Genomic DNA, 19,480 nt, shown 5'->3' with positions numbered 1-19,480 from the left:
CTGTGAAAAATGAGGAATCGTGACCTACTTCTGTTTCTATAATGAAGGTTTAATCGGGTTTTGAGAGTAAAGACGAGACTTTTTAAATTTCATTTATTTGTATCTAAATTTAAACAATTGTATTGTAATAACAATTCTATTTTCTACTTCTTGTTTTTTGTTTGTTTTTTGTGAAGAATCACAAGTCAGGGTAACCAGGAGAAAGACCTCATAGACATTTCCATATCGGAGTGGGTCTCTGGGCAGCCGGTTCAAAATGTGGAAACGCTTCACGAATTTGCGTGTCATCCTTTTGCAGGGGCCATGCTAATCTTCTCCGTATCGATTCCAATTTATCATACGTGCTGCCGGAGCAAGCACATGCAACCCTTCCTCTCTGCCTACATTTTAATCTCCTTTTTGCTGCATGATCCTTGTACGGCAGTGCAGGCTCGAGGTACCTAGTAGGCGGTACCCTGAAGAATCACAAGTCAGGGTAACCAGGAGAAAGACCTCATCCCTCCATCTTGTTTATTTCAACATGTTGGCAATTAGTATTTGCTGGCTGCCAATTCAGTCTGCACGTTTACAATATTCAATGAAAGGGGGTAAGGCCGAAAATGTCCTGACAATGAAAAGAGGGCTGTTCCCAACTTTTGCCCTGAGAAAGTACCTGAAACAGTTGCCTGAGCATCCCTTTTAGAGCAGAGTGCTCATGACTGTAACATTGCAGGCGCCACACATTGTAGATGAGACGAGTTATTGCTCGCACCACACAGTGACTTTGGTTGTGGTCCATTGAAGGGAGCACTGGCGGTTAGAGACATTTCCATATCGGAGCGGGTCTCTGGGCAGCCAGTTCAAAATGTGGAAACGCTTCACGAATTTGCGTGTCATCCTTTTGCAGGGGCCATGCTAATCTTCTCTGTATCGATTCCAATTTATCATATGTGCTGCCTGAGCAAGCACATGCAACCTTTGCTCTCTGCCTACATTTTAATCTCCTTTTTGCTGCATGATCCTTGTACGGCAGTGCAGGCTAGAGGTACCTAGTAGGCGGTACCCTGAAGAATCACAAGTCAGGGTAACCAGGAGAAAGACCTCATCCCTCCATCTTGTTTATTTCAACATGTTGGCAATTAGTATTTGCTGGCTGCCAATTCAGTCTGCACGTTTACAATATTCAATGAAAGGGGGGTGAGGCCGAAAATGCCCTGACGATGAAAAGAGGGCTGTTCCCAACTTTTGCCCTGAGACAGCACTGGCAGTTATAGACATTTCCATATTGTGACATAGTCACTCGAGCGTGTCCTGGGTCTTCCTCGGGGTCTGCTCCCGTTGGGGCATGCCAGGAACACCTCCCGAGGAAGGCGTCCAGGGGGCATCCGATATAGATGCCCGAGCCACCTCAGCTGGCTCCTCTCGATGTGGAGGAGCAGTGGCTCTACTCCATGCTCCTCCCGGGTGACTGAGCTCCTCACCCTATCTCTTAGGAAACTCATTTTGGCCGCTTGGATCTGGGATCTTATTCTTTCGGTCATGACCCCAAGTTCATGACCATAGGTGAGGATAAGAACATAGATTGAACGGTAAATCGAGAGCTTCACCTTTCAGCTCAGCTCTCTCTTCACTACGACAGATGATACAATGACTGCATTACTGCGGCCACTGCACCGATCTGCCTGTCAGTCTCACGCTCCATCATTCCCTCACTCGTGAACAAGACCCCAAGATACTTGAACTCCTGGACTTGAGGCAAGAACTCTCCCCCTTCCAGAGGGAGCAAGCCACCTTTTTCTGGTTGAGAACCATGGCCTCAGACTTGGAGGTGCTGATTTTCATCCCAGGTGCTTCACACCCGGCTGCAAACCGCCCCAGAATATGCTGGAGGTCCAAGCTCAACGGAGCCAATGAGACAAGATCGTCTGCAAAAGCAGAGATGGAATCCAGTGGCTCCCGAACCAGACCCCCTTCCAGAGCCCAGACTGTGCGTGGAGGTGAGCCGGACTATCTCTAGCCAGTACCGCTCAACCTCCTGCACTAGCTCAGGCTCTTTCCCCCCCAGCGAGGTGACATTCCATGTCCCCATGGCCAGGGTCACATTTTCAAACACTTGAGTTCAGTGGTATCTGCTGAGCTGAGCCTGTGGCGATCAGGCCTATAACTTCATAAGATATGGTACAAGGAAAGAAGTTGTGGCTCATTGCTCATAGAAGGCCAACATCTCAGATTACATTTACATTTTAGGGCTTTAAGCAGATGCCTTTGTCCGAAGCAACTTTCAAATTCTTTCAAATTTTTACACTGATGGCAGGGGCGAGGTGCCAACTGCTCAATTTGGGCTTCAGCACCTAGCTCAAGGACACTTCGACTGGGATTCAAACCAGCAACCTTCTAATTACTGAACGACCACCGCCACCTCCTGAGCTACAGCCACACAAGAGGCACTTGCTGCCTTTCAGATTCTGTACTAAGCTGAATATGTATATACTTCATGACTTGTCAACAACATGTGTTTCCATTACCGTTTGCTTTCTCAGAAGGTATGTCATCAGTCAGATCCCAGGCCTTCGAGATCCTGGATGACACTGAGGTCCTGGAGAAGGAGAGAGCCCAGGCTAGAAAAACCTACCGGCTGCAGCAGAGCAGCCACAGCAGCAGGACGAGGAAGGACATGCCAAAGAAACACACACAAAGAAAGTCTAATACTGTCATAAGAACATAGTATAAGATACATTTATGAATGCTTCCCTTTAATGTTACACTGGTGTGTGTTCTGTATCTGTTTATTTCAGCATATATTTAAAACTACAGGATGTTTCAGAGTTGCATATTCAAATCCATGTTTTATATAGCTGCATTACCAATTAAAGAAATGAAATATTCTACATGTCTTGTTTGTCATTTTCTACACCTGACCCAGAATTCAGCTTGACACACTCGTCCCAGTGTCTCTAGTTCAGATGTATAAATGGAACCTGACTGTAGCTGCATTCATCATTATGTAAGTCTTTAGTGCTGCCAACAGGGGGAGCTAGAGTTAAACAGAAAGCACCAGGGAACTATTGACTCAGTTCCCTCTCCCAGAGAGAGCTGAGTCCACAGACATGAGTTCAGTGGTGTCAGTAAACCAGATTTACAGCTAATAAATGAGCACACCTGTATGAAGGAGACTAGTTAGACTACTGACTCACTACTGAGACTGCTGATACTGCTGAACTGACACTGGAAGATGGTTCCACAGTTGTCACACTGAGAGAAGTCAAACACTGATGCTGAAGAAATCCTGTGCATTTATTTTTCTTGGTTATTTTTTGGTTCAAAAGATGTTCCCATAACAGAGACTTTCCTCTTAAATTATGCATAAAAGGGTTGTACTGTGTAGAGGGCAGATCTTCTCAATGGTATTTTGAAGTTACCTTTCTCTTCTCTCAGATTAAAATCACTGAATCATGAAGTCAGAAATAAGATGTCCAATGTGCTGCTATTTGTTTAGGTTAAAGATTTAAGGTCCCCCCCATGCACAAGTGTTTTCTGGTCTGTGTGTCCTGGGCACATTTAGACTTAGAGTGAAATCACAGTTGTTTGAGTTTTTTCCTTTCCAGCTTCCTCTCATTTATACTGACGTGTTAGAAGCATCAGAATTTAATCATAAAGACGGCTGCAGATTTGTCTCTTTTGTCCAAAGAGCACTGTGCATAATGAGAAACACTCTTGAAAAAACTTAAGATCAAACTTCTTTCCATCAGGAGAAAAGTGGAGTGTTTCCCATCATGCACTGTGTCGTGGAGAGAAGAGAATAATCCACAGCAGTCTTCATGATTTAATTCTGATGATGTAAACATACATGATAAATATGCGAGGAAGCTGTAAGGAAACAACTCTGAACCTGCGCAGGAAACTGTAAACCATAATACAATCATGTACTCAGAACATTCTGATTAAGGGATTTTTAGAAGTGAGTTATGCCAGTCTAGATTTACATTTGGTGGATGGCCAAGTGATTGAGAAGATAGAAGCTATATTATGCATGGGTCATCATAGATGTTTAAAGAAGATGAGATTGTAAAGCCCAGTGCGCAGTATCTGTGAGAGTGCTTTAACCAGTCATATATCAGATATGGCAGAACTTGACTGGCATTCATGTTTGACTTGAATGTCTGTCCTCACAGGGTGTAGCTGAAATGGTCTTGTGAAGACTTGTTGTAGGATAAATTTATTCAACAGTCCTCAACAGGAACATTTGTAGTGAATGTGACACAGACCTCCCATCAGGCAGAGGAGAACCACAACATCGCACTGGAATGGACGTTCACAACCACAACTGACACTTCCCCCGTCTCCCTTTTTATCTTCTGTGAGATGAAAACTGACTGCAAAGTCTCAGTCCTGTTTGTTCTGTCTGGAAGTGTTGTTGTTCCAGAATCTTGGGATCAACAGTTTGCGGGTCGAGTCCAGTTGGACAAACACGTCCTCAGAAATGGATGAGTCAGACTTCATGTGTCCAGACTCAGGACTGAGGACTCGGGCTGGCACCTGTGTGATGTGAGGACAAACTATGGTGTGAACCTCTTGACACTGGAGTCAGTCAACGTCAGGTCTCATCATGTTGTACTGCAGCTGTCAGGTCAAAGTGCAGATTGATGTGAAAAGGATCCACTGCATAATCACTCCACTTAACTGAAACATGAACAACAGAAGCAGTTCACCAGCATAAACACATTAATCACTGATTAAAACTTATCATTCATTTAGTTTTACAATCATTTGTGTAAATACACACTTATATTTTGTGGGTATAAAACCACGGTAGCTGAAAATTCACATTTGAACCTTTTGGTCATGCATTTTTCCACTCATTTTAATATTTGCCATCTGAATGTTTTAATCATGTGCAATAATGCACTTGGCACATGTGTGTGTAATCCAGGACTGCATTTCCTATGAAGATAATCATTTCTCAGTTGTTGTTTGTTGTACTTGATCTTTAATAAAGTCCAGCATGTCAGCAGGCAGCATCTCCTCTTTGTGTCTTTGAGACCTCAAATACACACATTCTGTACAGAGATGGTTCACGTGAGGATTTTCCAGGGTCACACACACTTCTTTTGACAGCCAACAGGAGTGTTTGATTGTAATAATATCTTAAAACAGCGGTCCTCAATAGGCGCATCTGGCCTGCCGGCCTCCTGTTTGTGGCCCCTGAACTGTTATTCCTTCACTATGCAATTTGGTTGGGTCAGCACGTGTACACCTGGACATGTTTCCATGCAAATGATACACAGCTGTGTCACTCACTGGTGCGAGCACAACTTTTAAACTTTCACTGTCATTTTTGGAGGAGTTCATGTATTAACATTTGACCAGTTCCAAGGGATTGAAAATGGAGCATTCCAAACAAACCACCCAACAACAGATAGTGATAGTAATGAAATTAAGTAGCTACTTCATAACTGCATTTATAGTCACAATCTACAACCTGGACAACAAAGACATATCTGGCTTTTTACCAACTAAATGGACAACAAGTTATACTTGAAAACAATAACAAAGTTTAAACAAAATGAGCAGTATCCCCTTTCTAAGTTGCATGTAACAGATGGGGAGTGTCTCCCGGCAAACACCCTTTCACTCACGGTGCCAATTCATCCTTGTTAAAACTCAATACCATTAATCACAGAACAAAAGACATGAATTAATCCACAACCATCTTACAAATCATCTTATTCACAAACACATTCACGAACCATAGTTACACCAACACCGACAGAATACCCAAGAGTCATACAACACGGCAGGAGAAGCTGTGATGAAGATTTCCAATTTGAAAAGGCATTATGAGACGAAGCGTAAGAATTTTGAAGAGACATTTCCTCAAAATTCAGAGATAAGCACAACACAAAGAAATACACTGAAATAGTCTTATCAAGCTGCAAGCTGTATTCTTGTCACATCTGTGACACAATGAAATAAAATAATGACTGAAGTGACGGACACAATGTTTGAAGTCAAACAAAAAGAGGAAATATTCAACTATGCATTTTTGACATTTTATTTTAATTTGTATTTTTCTTGTTGTTTTGAATGAAAAGGACATTTTGTTTTGATATTACAAAATTATTGCATGTGGACTGACCGACCTCAATACATGGACCGTTGAGTCACTGAAAAAAAATCTTTGTGGCCCTTTAAGATTTGTATCTGAGTACCCCTGTCTTGAAATAATGACCTGCCCAAAAACTGCTGGAGGAGAAGACAAAATCATAAAGATGCACCCAGTTCACTCCAAATATCTTCTAGACAAACTGCCAAGTAATGAAATCTGTAGTCAAGAAAAATGACAACATAAACTTTCAATTTATCTAATCTAACATTGTTTATGAATAATCAACACTCTGACCTGAATATAAAAACAACTACACTGAATATTATTTGATTATTTCAAATGAATGAACTTTTTGGATCATATGTAACTAATAAATATCACAGCACAGGAGAGGACACCCAATCCACCTGCAGTGCCCCCCTGATTCCTTTAATTTGTCTGTGACAGTTATGAACGTGGACCCTGTGATGAAGTCACCAGTAACGGCGGTACACCTATGAAATTAAATCATGTAGTTACAATTAAACATAAAGAAAAATTCAGATCTAACTTATTTCCATCAGTAGAGACGTTGAGCGTTCCCCATCATGCACTGTGTCCTGTGGAGAGAAGAGAAAAATCTGCAGCTGTCTTCTACACCAGATCAGTCAAGTAGTCAGAACAGTCTGACTGAGGAATTTCTCATACTGAAGTCAAGACATCCAGCAATGAACTCTGAATATTGGATTTGTGCCATGACAGTCATTGAACAATACTTTCCTGGTACCACCCATACAGAGAGCATCATGACTCTGGAATAAAACAACAGTGCTTTTGTGCCCACAGTACCTTTCTGTCACTCTACAAGGTCCATTGATGTGTTATAAATGGTTGGAATCGTGCCATCTTTTAAAGGACAACAATCACTTCTATCAAAAGACTTCTTCACACAACACATTCCTACCAGAGGTGCTTTCTCATGTTGATGTAATATGATGCAATTATTGTGTTGAGTCTGACTACCTGATTGTGTTAAGGTGTTTCCTGTTCAGGCTCAGAGAATAACCACAGTTATTTTTGTTGTTTACCTTCCAGCTTTCTCTCTCACAATCCTGCACAGCTGGTCTGCACAGGACTTGAGGAGCCTGGAGCTGATCTCATCTGGACCTGTAGCCTTCTTCACCTTCATCTTCCTCAGCTCATTTCTCACCTGGAGAGATGAGAGAGACAGAGTGGAGCAGGGGGGCTGAGTGTCAGATGTGGGGGGAGGGAGGGAGGGTGAATGCCAGGGGGGGCAGTGGGGGGAGTCTGTGACATAAAAGCTGTGGAGAGGGAGGTAGAGGTGATAATGGGGCAGTAAAGGGGGGGCGAGAGGTGGTAGTGGTGGGGGGGCAGCAGAGGTTCATGCCGTTCACAAATATTCAGATCAAATAAATAGAGAGGATGATATTTATATCATCACATTATGTCATAAAAACAATGAGAGCAATAACCTTTATTTACAGCTGTAACAGTAATAAAGTGATTTGCGGGTCATATGAATTACTAGAATATGGTGAGGCAGACAAGAGATACATTTTCATTGCATCAGTTTGTTGAATGAATAAAAAATGTCAACAATGATAAGATTGAAAATATTGTTCATGACATCGTAAGACTTCAAGAATTCAATGACGTCATCGAGAACATTTAAAAACGGCATCAATTCCTGATTTCAGTTGTTTTACAGCATTTAAAGAATACAACTTAAACTGTGTTGTTTTGTGTAAAATGAACATAGTGCAACATCATTTTGACAAAAACTGTATTAACCAACGTGAGTCACTCCAATAAACCCCGCAGTAAAATAGTGTACAGACCCGTGTGATTAGGTAAGGTAAATAAAGTCCAAACTGCTGGGATGAACGAATGAAATCCAAAAATGCCGCTGTGAATAAAACTTCGCACAGTGCAGCAGAGGTCTCTGATTGGTTCAGCGCCTCCTGCCATTAACTATTTATGCGCGCTCCATGCACGTTCACGTGAACGCCATGCTCAAGGTAACAGGCTCTAGGACTGTGCATGTGAATTGTGAATGGGCTGATGAGGGATGTTATGTGAGAATTGGCAATGAAGAGCTAACCTCCTGAACAATTGTGGATCTGGCATCTTACATTTTGCTTATATTACATATAATTTACTTTAAAGCTACTGTAAAAAGTACAAGTATTGAACATAACTGTTCATATAAAAGCAGGACACAAGAAGCAATAATAAGTGGGACACATGAGACCGATTAAATGACTTTTTAATCATTTTAACAAACATGGGCAAATCAGCATAAAATAGACAAACATATTTTGACATCTTCTCAAGGGGGAATTGTACACATTCAGTGTCAGCACATCATTTCTCCTGTGTATATTCATCATCGGAGGATTCTTCAAGAATGTCAATTAAAGTTAAAGTTATGCAATTATGCATGAAACCCTAGAAGTGAACCACCTCCACCAGATTTTGCAAATAAAAGGCTACTCACGTGTACGTGTCATCAAATATCTCATCAAAGCAGACCGATCAGACAGACTTTCCCCAGGTCTGGCAAGGTTACGGTTTCTAACCTGTGTGAGTTCTCATGTGAGCTGTTAAGGCAGGAACAGACTGGCCCAACCGTTGGACCTCTGAAGCATTTGGAGAGACTCGGACAAGGTCGGGAACAAATATGTTTGGTGTGTTCAGCTGCGTCGGAAGCTTTCAGAGCCGCGTGGGTGTTGTCGGCTCTGATTGAGCATGCAAAGTCTGAGGAGGTGGGCTGTCGGACGTCTGAGCCAGTGGATTCTCTGATTGGCGCTGTGCTAGCGAACCGGCGCGGTGTGTGTGAGGGGCGGAAGTGACAATAGAGACGGCTTCATATCATAACGAGCCTGAGAGCACACAACGCGAGTCTTCACACATGCCAAGTATTTAGTCCACAAACATCTTCTCAGGTCGGACACATACTGAATCAATACTGTGTGCTTTGTTTTTCTATGCACTCTGTTCCTCACTTCGTTCAGTCATTTCCTGTTTTCGTGTGTTGGATTACTGGCACGAGACGAGCGCTACTCGCTGTTCAGGAGGCTTACTGCATCTTGCGCAGGCGCAGAACATACACGCTACAGTGTTCAATGCAACTTTTCTGCCAAACGGCTCAGACGAGGGGCAACAGAGTGGTCGGAAAGTGGTCGGATAAGGCAGGTGGACGTCTGGGCGGTGTGTGGGGGCCTTTAAGGCACTGCAATGCCTGCAAGCCTTCCCTGCATGTCTTGCAATAATGCAGCTTTTCGCCTGTGAGTTTTCATGTGACAGACTACGCCACGGCTTTGCTTGAACCTCTTCCCACATATTTTGCAAGAATACGGCCTCTCATCCGAGTGGATTCTCACGTGTTGCTTCAATTCATCATGAGACTTGAAACCTTTCCCACATGTTTGGCAAGAATATGGCCGCTCATGTGTGTGGATTCTCATGTGGATTGTCATCTGTGTATGTCGGCTGAAGGCTTTCCCACATGTTTTGCAAGTAAACGGTTTCTCGCCGGTGTGGGTTCTCACGTGTGGCTTCAATTCACCACCAGACTTGAAACCTTTCCCACATATTTCGCAAGAATATGGCCGCTCATCTGTGTGGCTTCTTATGTGGATGGCCATGTGTGCGCGTTGGATGAAAGATCTCCCACATGTTTTGCAAGTAAACGGTTTCTCGCCTGTGTGGGTTCTAATGTGAGCTTTTAGGTTACTGGATAGTGTGAAAGCTTTCCCACATATTTTGCAGGGAAACGGTCTCGCACGTGTGTGGGATCTCATGTGACGTGTTAATTCACTGTTTACCACGAAAACCCTCCCACAAGTTTCACAGGTATACAGTTTCATATCTGTGTGGGTTCTTAGGTGTAAATTCAATAGGGACTTAAACTGAAAAGTCTTTCCACATGTGTCACAGTTGAAAGACTTTTCGCCTGGGCGAGTGTTCTGTTGAGAGCCTGTTGAAGTAGAGTTTTTTGCATTATAACTGGGATTTTTGCTTCCTTGATGTCTTTTCTTTTGTTTCCGCTCTCCATTTCCAGTTGATCCTGAGTCTCCATGTTTTCCTCCTTTCTGGTCTCGGCTCTCAGCTACATCAGAGTTGTTAGAGAGGAGCTGGTGGTCACTTGTTGGTTCTTCTTCACTGTGGTCACTTTCTTCATAAGCTGAAGTCACAGTGACGGTATCCGTCTCCACCTTTAGTACAAGCAGCTCTCCCTCTCCGATGGTGCAGCGCTCCTCCTGTTCTTCTTTAAGCTGTGGAGGCTCTGGGTCCTCTTGGTCTAGACTGGAGTTCCTCTCCTGGTCACAGAGCTGCTGGTCAGCAAGAACCCCCTCCTGCTGTGGGAGCTCTGGAGGGACAGAGAACAAAAGACAGAGAATATTCAAATCAACCAATCAACCTTTATTCATCCTCCAGAGATCATTGAGAGGCAACCCTCATTTACAAGGGCAATGAGGCACACAGAACAATGGCAGAATAGCAAAGAGTAGAAATACCCAAAGTTTCAATGGCTTCCAGGTCACGTGACCTACTGAGTCCAAACCGATGCCGAATTGTGTTAATAGACTGGGTGATTCGGACACAAATTGTTATATGAACTTTAGTGCTACTCATATTAGCTATTAATGTGTTTAATGTAAAATCTACATTTTTTTCCAGTAGCTTCCATCTCATCTTACCCACTGCCTCAAAATCAATGCCGAAATGTCTTCCCAATAGGTTGAATGAGACACACTTCTTTCTGATGAGATCAAGTGCTCCTCACATTTTTAGGAACGTTTTGTGTGTAAAATCATCATTTTCTGAGCGGAGTTTCGCCGCGGTCTTTCATAGAACGAGGCCTAGCCGTGCAGCGGACACTGAGAACCTCTGGAGTGCCGGAGTGGAATGAACCAAAACGAGGGAAACACTCATATGTTCGCTCCATGTAGTGAAACGTGGCTGCGATGCATATGTTCACCTCTGTGGCCACTCCAGGGCTCCAAACATTAGAGTTATTAAAAAATTATACGTTTACTCACCTATCCTGTGTAACTTCACTTGGGGTCTCCAGCAGATATCCAGCATGACGCGCTGCCGATCGATCTCTTCTTCATACTGGACGATAGTTGTTTTAAAAACTCTGAATATTTCTTCAGCAGCAGCATTTAGTCGCTCGTTGACAAACTCTCTCAAACTCTCAACCGAATTCATTGCTCTTATATTACTCATTCAATAATGAGCTGCGCCGTGATTCAATAACGTTACCATCTACACTTAATTCATTACACACAGAGAGCTACTGCTACTCGCTGCTACTGTTTACTTCCGCTGGGTGCCACGCTTTTAAGCTCCGACAGCGGAAGTGCGGAGGCTTTAAGTTCCGCTTCAGACTGAAATCATCTAATTCAGAACTTCAGAGCTCTTCATCACCGGCTTGATCCATATTTTCATAATAAGAGCATCATTTTAATCCAATTGTGGGAACGGTCCAGAACGGACGGTGATTCTCATGTCAGTGTTGAAGCATCTGTCAAACAAAACAAGATTAGTGGCTGAAATCAAAGATGGATCTCAGCTGCAGGTTCTGGAGCCAGGAGGACATTGAGGTTACTGAGAAGAAGAACCTGTTCCGTTTGAACCCAGTTCTCTGAAAAATGGAGAATCGTGACCTTCCTCTGTTTGTTTAATCAACGATGTTTTGAGAGTAAAAACGAGACTTTTAATATTTTATTAATTATCTTCTTTATGTATTTATCTGTTTGTCTGTTTCTCAATTTAAACAATCTTATTGCTATAATAATTATATTGTCTACTTCTTCTTCTTCTTTTTCTTTTTCTTTCTTTCTTTCTTTTTTTTTTTTTTTTTTACAACATTGAAGTATTTAATGTGCAAATATCATTTGTTTCCGTTTTTAATGCACCCCTCTGATTAAACACTGGCCCCTCCTCGCCCCCCAGTAAAATTTGTCTGGAACCGCCCCTGGCTGGCAGATTGTCCCAATCTAGATGAGAAGATTTAGAGAATATTAACAGATAAAGGTTTAGGCTAGCACACTGGATAACCATAGCAACGTGTGCAACAGGCTGATAAATGTAAATTCTGTTCTCTAAATATAACTTAATCCAATGCTGTCAATTTATACTAGTAGCGAGGTTAATGTGTAGGGAGTGTGATTGTAGCTAACCTAGTAGGTGGTACCCTGAAGAATCACAAGTCAGGGTAACCAGAAGAAAGACCTCATCCTTCTGTCTTGTTTATTTCAAACTGTTGGTAATAAGTATTTGCTGGCTGCCAATTCAGTCTGCAAATTTACACAATTCAGTGAAAGTGGGCGAGGCCAAAAATGCTGTGACAATGAAAGGGGGCTGTTCCCAACTTTTGGCCTGAGACAAGAGTCGGAGTGTCCTGTGTAGCGCAGAGCGCTCATGTCTATAACATTGCAGGCGCTAGATGTTGTAGATGAGGCGAGTTGTTGTTCGCACTGCACAGTGACTTTGGTTGTGGACCGCTGAACGGAGCACTGGCAATTCCAGATATTTTCATATCGGAGTGGGACTCGGGGCAGCCGGTTCAAAATGTGGAAACGCTTCACAAATTTGCGTGTCATCCTTTTGCAGGGGCCATGCTAATCTTCTCTGTATTGATTCCAATTTATCATATGTGCTGCCTGAGCAAGCACATGCAACTTCTGGTCTCTGCCTACATTTTAATCTCCTGTTTGCTGGATGATCCTTGTACGGCAGTGCAGGCTCGAGGTACCTAGTAGGTGGTACCCTGAAGAATCACAAGTCAGGGTAACCAGAAGAAAGACCTCATCCTTCTGTCTTGTTTATTTCAAAATGTTGGTAATTAGTATTTGCTGGCTGCCAATTCAGTCTGCAAATATACAAAATTCAGTGAAAGTGGGCGAGGCCAAAAATGCCGTGACAATGAAAAGGGGGCTGTCACCAACTTTTAGCCTGAGACAAGAGTCGGAGCGTCCTGTGTAGCGCAGAGCGCTCATATCTATAACATTGCAGGCGCTAGACGTTGTAGATGAGGCGAGTTGTTGTTCGCACTGCACAGTGACTTTGGTTGTGGACCGCTGAACGGAGCACTGGCAATTCCAGATATTTTCATATCGGAGTGGGACTCGGGGCAGCCGGTTCAAAACGTGGAAACGCTTCACGAATTTGCGTGTCATCCTTTTGCAGGGGCCATGCTAATCTTCTCTGTATCGATTCCAATTTATCATACGTGCTGCCTGAGCAAGCACAAGCAACCCTTCCTCTCTGCCTACATTTTAATCTCCTTTTTCCAGAATGATCCTTGTACGGCAGTGCAGGCTAGAGGTACCTAGTAGGCGGTACCCTGAAGAATCACAAGTCAGGGTAACCAGGAGAAAGACCTCATCCTTCTGTCTTGTTTATTTCAAAATGTTGGTAATTAGTATTTGCTGGCTGCCAATTCAGTCTGCAGATTTACAAAATTCAATGAAAGGGGGGTGACTCGGACTCTGAAAAGGGGGCTGTTCCTTTTGTTGTGGACCGCTGAACGGAGCACTGGCAATTCCAGACATTTTCATTTAGGAGTGAGGCTCGGGCCAGTAAGTTTAAAACATAGAAAACATTTAAAACATACTGATTGGAGGACCTGTCACAAGGAATATTCTGTTTTGTGAAAAAACATAGTCGCAAATTAAGCATACAATGGAGAAATGCTTCACATTTGAGAAATTAAGATAATGACCACCAATTAATCCATTGTCTCTTAATTCATTGGTCTACCGGATAATCATTTTTGGTTTCATGGTTTCGTTCACAAGGCTAATCCAAATTACCATTGATGTCATATAACTTTGTCACATTAACCTGTATGTAAGTAAAGTAAAGAAACATTGCATTAATGTTATTGTCAGCTGACAGGTTGAGCCAAATGTTGATTGAACCTTTTTAAAAACGTTTTATTTGTTCACCCTGTAGTTTCAGACTCTTCAGTGAAGACATGGGTGAGCCTTTCACCATCCCCCACAGCATTTCGCATGTCAAAGAGAAACTCCACACTATGGAGCTCCTGCTGCTCCGCATTCAGAAAGACCCACAGGAAACCAAAGGAAACGAATACTCATTGTCTTTGGAGTGGATCACAGTTGCCAACACAGTATTTATTGTCATATGCACAGTAAAGAAACATGTTTCTCTATACAATGAAATTCTTCTTCTTCTGTCCACAGAATGCTAACAACTTAAAAAAGATATATACAACCGAAATATACAATATACAAGTAAAGCACTTGTACAAGGCACAAGAAGAAGAAGATGAAAATGGCTAGTGCAAGGAAACCAGAGTCTTTTGTGCGGACCGGCAATGAGGTCGAACTGCTGCTTTGACTCACACTCAGCTATAAGGCATGTAAGTTGCAAGAAAGGCTCAATATCATCTGCGGCACGAACACGAGCATGTAGTCCGCCATTGTTGTTGTTGCTGTTATGAGACGTCGCGGCGTTCAGAGGCAAGAGGTCGAGGGGCGATGGCGTCATCGTTTTGGAAAGTACGCGCCGTCCACATGAGAACGGGAGGGCTGCGTTTTCGGATTTTTCCACCTTGAGACCTGTTTTGAAAAAAGTGTCTTTTCAGGTGCTGCGTTTTCAGGATCCATATGGACGGTCGGCCAAAACGATGCAATACATGTGCGTTTTTCGCAAAACAGCGTTTTCGTGTGGACGGCGCCTTAGTCTGGCGGTCTTGGATTTGACACTTCTGTACCTCTGGCCTGAGGGTAGAAGTGTGAACAGACCGTGCTGGGGGTGGGTGGGATCTTTGAGGATTGAGGCAGCTCTCCTGTGGACTCCAAAGCCGTACCAGTCATACTGCTGGTCAAGATGCTCTCAACAATGCAGCTGTAGAAGTCAAGTAGAACTGTATTAACAGGATCAATTCCTCAGATTTTTTTTTTGATCAATAAGAACTTAAGGAAAAGTATTAGGGGTGACCGCGATCCACAATCCTTTGCTTCATTCTCACAGTATCTGAGAAATATGTGACAAATTCAGCTGTTCTGTTGTTTGGTCTCTTTACAAGTGCGAGGGATTGGCCCGAACCTGAGAGACTCAAAACAGACACACCTGAGAGACTGAACAGGGTCAGCTGGGGAATGATCTTCCTCTACTGTGGACTGGGACTGACAGCGGTAGTGGTCGTTGTGTGGTTTCTTCGTTTCTTTCTTCTTCTTTCTACTTATTTGCTGCCTGCATAGGATACAAAGTCCAGTGGAGGATTTAAGAAAAGTTACAGCTCATCAGATCATCAACAGTTTGATCAATGTACCAGACAGTTAAAACAAATCTTGCTTTCATGTCGTTCAGTAAGTGTCCATGACATAAGAGTCAGAGGAGATAAACATGAATGGAGTTGACGAAGGAAACGTTGTTGTTGGGGAAAAATATGATTCTTCCAGGACATCATGTCTCCATGCAATAGGTGGTCATACGCGTCTTATACAGATGTTAAAGTCTGGATAATGATTGCTCAACAAGCAAACCTCGTAAACCTCATAAGGAGGCCTTCACCTTCGGTGTCTTTTTCCTCTTCTTCTTTCCTTTAACTTGGTGCCCTAGCCAAGATCTTAGCCGCCGCCCCCTTGCATCGCAGTCCATTTCACAATCAATTTTCATACACTCACACAGAAACTGCATGTATGCATTCAAGATTTTATTTCTTTTAAGTCCAAAATACCACAGTAAATAAAAACCGAAGAAAGAAACAAGCGATAAAAATACAATATAGATAAGGCATTTTGCAAACTTTGCAAAACAACCTCCAACGCTTTTCATGTTGCCATGCGGGTATTGTGCTCCCAGCTATCCTCATGAACCTTCAGCAAGTGGCTTGCATTTTTCCAGTCCTTGAGTCTTTTCCTTATTAAGTCCGTATTCTTTTGGAGAAAACATTTAGCCGCAGAAGCAGCGCAAGCTGTCATTCTTGTTTCAGTACATCAGCCAGCTTCTTTTGATTTTTTTCCCCCCAATGACTGAGACTCTGTGTTACAAAAGTCACGTTGACACTCTCCCATCTTTGTTTTTGGGGAAATGTGTAACTGCTTTTTTACCTGAACTGGTCCCCTGTGAACTAACTCTCACCTCACTTTGTCAGTTAGAATAGATGGCCAGTCAGCAGGGCCTATTGGTGCAGCCTTTAGGCCTGATGCTGTGTCACTCTGCTGTGCTGAGGGAGAGGGACAGGAGCACCTGATGCTGTGTCACTGGGCTGGTGGTGAAATATGTTAAAAGCACATCTGAAGAGAGAGGAGAAGAATATGTGACCACTGGATTTTACATTTTAATTCAAAAAAAGAAAAAACAAACAGATGCTTGATCTGTGCTAAACATAAGACTAATATAGACTAATGAACATGTGATGAGATTCATTCAACTTTATTGTCATTGTAATGCAATTCAGTCTAACCAGAGTACAAGTGCAGCATATATTTCACCTATGAATGATACGGGAAAGCTGAGGTGTGGAGTATTAATAGTAATACACTTTAACTGCACTTTAACACTGATGTAAACTTGAACAAACATAAACTGTGACACAATAAACCAAAAGCTTACAACTACCCTAAAGGGGATGGAAAACTAATAGCACTTTAACTGATATACAAGCAGGAAAGACACACCTGAAAAGGACAAACCTTAACTTTCCAAATGTCCCTGGTGAATTTAAGGTGGAGTAACATTAACACACGTCGACTCAGCTATTTATTTATTATAACGATTAATTTCATTCACTTCATCACATTGATGCTACTGTACCTCTGTCTTCATCACAATTTTCCTCTTCGTCTTTCCTTCTTTTCCCTCACTGGGCGCCGGAGGGTTTCAGTCTTTTAGACACTGTGATTCCGCTACAGTATCAGTAAATCTGTCTCCTGGTCTTGGGTCCGGTCAGATTCAGGCAGCTCGGCTCTACACTACAGTCATAATCCTAAGCAGTTAATAAAGTAATACAATACGGAGAGCATCATGAGCCTGGAATGAAACAACAGTTCTTTTGTGCCCACAGTATCTTTCTGTCACTCTACAAGGTCCTTTGATGTGTCATGAATCGTTGGAATCATGCCATCTTTTAAAGGACAACAATGAATTCTATCAAAAGACTTCTTCACACAACACATTCCTAACAGAGGTGCTTTCCCATGTTGACATATGATGCAATTATTGTGTGGGATTCCACTTCCCACTAATAACAGAGTCTGACTACTTGATTGTGTTAAGGTGTTTCCTGTTCAGGGTTAGGGTTAGGGTTAGGGTTAGGGTTAAGAGATAGATATGAGTTTGAAGTATCAGAATTGAATCATAAAGACAGCTGCAGTCTCTTCTCTCCACAGAACACAGAGCATGATGGGAAACACTCGACTTCTCCCATGACGGAAAGGAGCTTGAGCTGAAGTTTTATTTATGCTGAAGTGTAAATAGATGATTGTAACTGACATATTCAGTGATTACCATGTTAATACAAACCAATTCTCTCATATCAAATTATTCATTTACAGTATGTTCACATTATAAACAGAACATCAGGTAAAAGCATCAGAAAACAAATATTCAGATAAAATAAATGGAGAGGATGATATTTATATCATCACATCATGTCATAAAAACAATGATAGCAATAACCTTTATTTACAGATGTAACAGTAATAAAGTGATTTACGGGTCATATGAATTACTAGAATATGGTGAGGCAGACAAGAGATACATTTTCATTGCATCAGTTTGTTGAATGAATAAAAAATGTCAACAATGATAAGATTGAAAATATTGTTTATGACATCATAAAGCTTCAAGAATTCAATGACGTCATCGAGAACAATTAAAAACGTCATCAAATCCTGATATGAGTTGTTTTACAGCATTTAAAGAATACAACTTAAACTGTGTTGTTTTGTCATATCAATCATATTGACAAAAACTGTATTAACCAACGTGAGTCACTCCAATAAACCCCGCAATACACGAGTGTACAGACCCGTGTGATTGGAGGATAGAGATCATTTGTACTATCTGTTTCTAAAGTTGACATGCAGACCAACAAGCCATCTGAGGTCACTCTCACACATGGAGCCTATCAGCAGTAGGTGGCGGGGGTAGCCCAATGGGAGCACCACCCTACCTTGCACACTTCATGACATGAATTTTCTTATGTGCATGCAACATGCCACTACAATGGCAGTTTCATAAGAAGAAGTGTGCAAGGGGCGTGCCCTCTTTAAAAAACACCAGCACCTGGTGATTTTTGCGTAAAAGATGATATCAAATTACTCTCATATGGATCACTACAGTCTGTCCTGTCATCATGACTTCATGTGGAAAAGACTCTCGACCTGACATGTGTGAGTGTTCATTTAAAGTGTTATCTGTCAGCTGAGGAGTGAAATTCTACCAGAAACTAAGTTTCCTTTTCTAAAAGTCTTTTGTAATAAAATGTTATTCTTGATTCTAAACATTAGTTCATAGAGAGACATATGAGACACATGATGCCAAATATAAGATTGTTTGTGGTCATTTGCACTTGGTTTCTCATGTTTTTGAGATGTAGACCAGGCCTGGCCAACCTGCAGCCGCATGCGGCTCTTTGCCTGGTTTCATGCGGCTCTTATGTTCATAATAATCGCTTCTTTGAGCTTTTGGATGCCGGAACTGTTCACGGAAAAGAAAGACAAGGACTATCCCGATCGGTCGGACTCCAAGTAGAGTGTGGATCTGGCCTTTTTGGTCGACATGCTGTGTCACTTATACAGACTGAACCTGAACCTGCACGGTAAGTTCAAAATGCTGCTTGACTTGGTGCAAAGCGTGTTTGCATCTGTCAAAAAACTGAAGCTGTGCCAGATGCATATGCAGAAGGGAAATTTAGCGCATGTTCCCGCTCTGCCAAAAGCCAGCAGGTAAATCACCAGCACCTCCCTGAACAAGCAAACAGCCAGATATGCAACACTGGACGAAAACCTGCATGAAAGATCTGTGACCCGGTTCTGTGATGAACAACTGAAACTGAAAGCTCCACTAGTTACAGATGAGACTGCGGCTGAGTTAGAGATGATCAATCTTTGTAAAGAAGTCCTTGTGTGTAATGAGCTGGATATCAAAAACAAAGGAGTATTGTAAAGACTAAAGACAGACTGTGTGTGTTGGTTGTGGTACATGTGAGGACTGAACTGTGATCACATGACTCTTCACCTCTGTCTCCTCTCACAGGGAGAAGATGATCTGCAGGATCCTGCTGCTCATCAGCCTCAACTGTGTCTGTGGTTAGTTTACAGCTTCACTTTATTACACTGTGATTCAATCAATCAGTTATAGTCGCCCACTTAAGTAGAACACCATGATTCACACAGTGCCATCCTG

General features: G+C 42.4%; 2 protein-coding genes, 1 long non-coding RNA gene and 4 other non-coding genes across 7 annotated transcripts in view; all 7 read right to left on the bottom strand.

The window, feature by feature from the left end:
* Positions 1–19,480, bottom strand: part of LOC119027750 (zinc finger protein 26-like) — a 31,163-nt gene that overhangs the window by 8,176 nt on the left and 3,507 nt on the right. Inside the window, 3 exon segments of the mRNA XM_037113183.1 lie at positions 10,136–10,457; positions 14,838–14,971; positions 15,197–15,319. Coding sequence (XP_036969078.1) covers positions 10,136–10,457; positions 14,838–14,971; positions 15,197–15,319 — 579 coding nt within the window.
* On the bottom strand, positions 254–360 carry LOC119027906. Its single transcript, XR_005077519.1, has one exon. It is a non-coding gene; the product is annotated as a U6 spliceosomal RNA (small nuclear RNA).
* LOC119027902 lies at positions 842–948 on the bottom strand. Its single transcript, XR_005077515.1, has one exon. It is a non-coding gene; the product is annotated as a U6 spliceosomal RNA (small nuclear RNA).
* On the bottom strand, positions 8,334–11,416 carry LOC119027300 (zinc finger protein 664-like). The gene is made up of 2 exons (XM_037112384.1): positions 11,131–11,416; positions 8,334–10,457 (listed from the first exon to the last, which is right to left on the bottom strand). Exons 1-2 carry the CDS (start codon positions 11,318–11,320, stop codon positions 9,310–9,312), a joined length of 1,338 nt encoding a protein of 445 aa, XP_036968279.1. The 5' UTR covers positions 11,321–11,416; the 3' UTR covers positions 8,334–9,309.
* LOC119027903 lies at positions 12,665–12,771 on the bottom strand. The gene has a single exon (XR_005077516.1). It is a non-coding gene; the product is annotated as a U6 spliceosomal RNA (small nuclear RNA).
* LOC119027905 lies at positions 13,241–13,347 on the bottom strand. Its single transcript, XR_005077518.1, has one exon. It is a non-coding gene; the product is annotated as a U6 spliceosomal RNA (small nuclear RNA).
* On the bottom strand, positions 15,875–17,106 carry LOC119027301. The gene is made up of 3 exons (XR_005077343.1): positions 16,886–17,106; positions 16,211–16,365; positions 15,875–16,005 (listed from the first exon to the last, which is right to left on the bottom strand). It is a non-coding gene; the product is annotated as an uncharacterized LOC119027301 (long non-coding RNA).

This window comes from Acanthopagrus latus, chromosome 10, assembly GCF_904848185.1.
Source record: "Acanthopagrus latus isolate v.2019 chromosome 10, fAcaLat1.1, whole genome shotgun sequence".
Lineage (NCBI taxonomy): Eukaryota > Metazoa > Chordata > Actinopteri > Spariformes > Sparidae > Acanthopagrus > Acanthopagrus latus.
Note: the sequence above shows the minus strand (reverse complement) of the source record. Positions and strands in the feature narration are given on the sequence as shown.

Bases quoted from the DNA above. Each gene is read 5' to 3' on its own strand.
- LOC119027300 (XM_037112384.1), bottom strand. From the start codon at position 11,320: ATGAGTAATATAAGAGCAATGAATTCGGTTGAGAGTTTGAGAGAGTTT. The intron at 10,458-11,130 runs GTGAGTAAACGT...CTGTCCCTCCAG, and splicing joins AGTGAAGTTACACAGGATAG to AGCTCCCACAGCAGGAGGGG.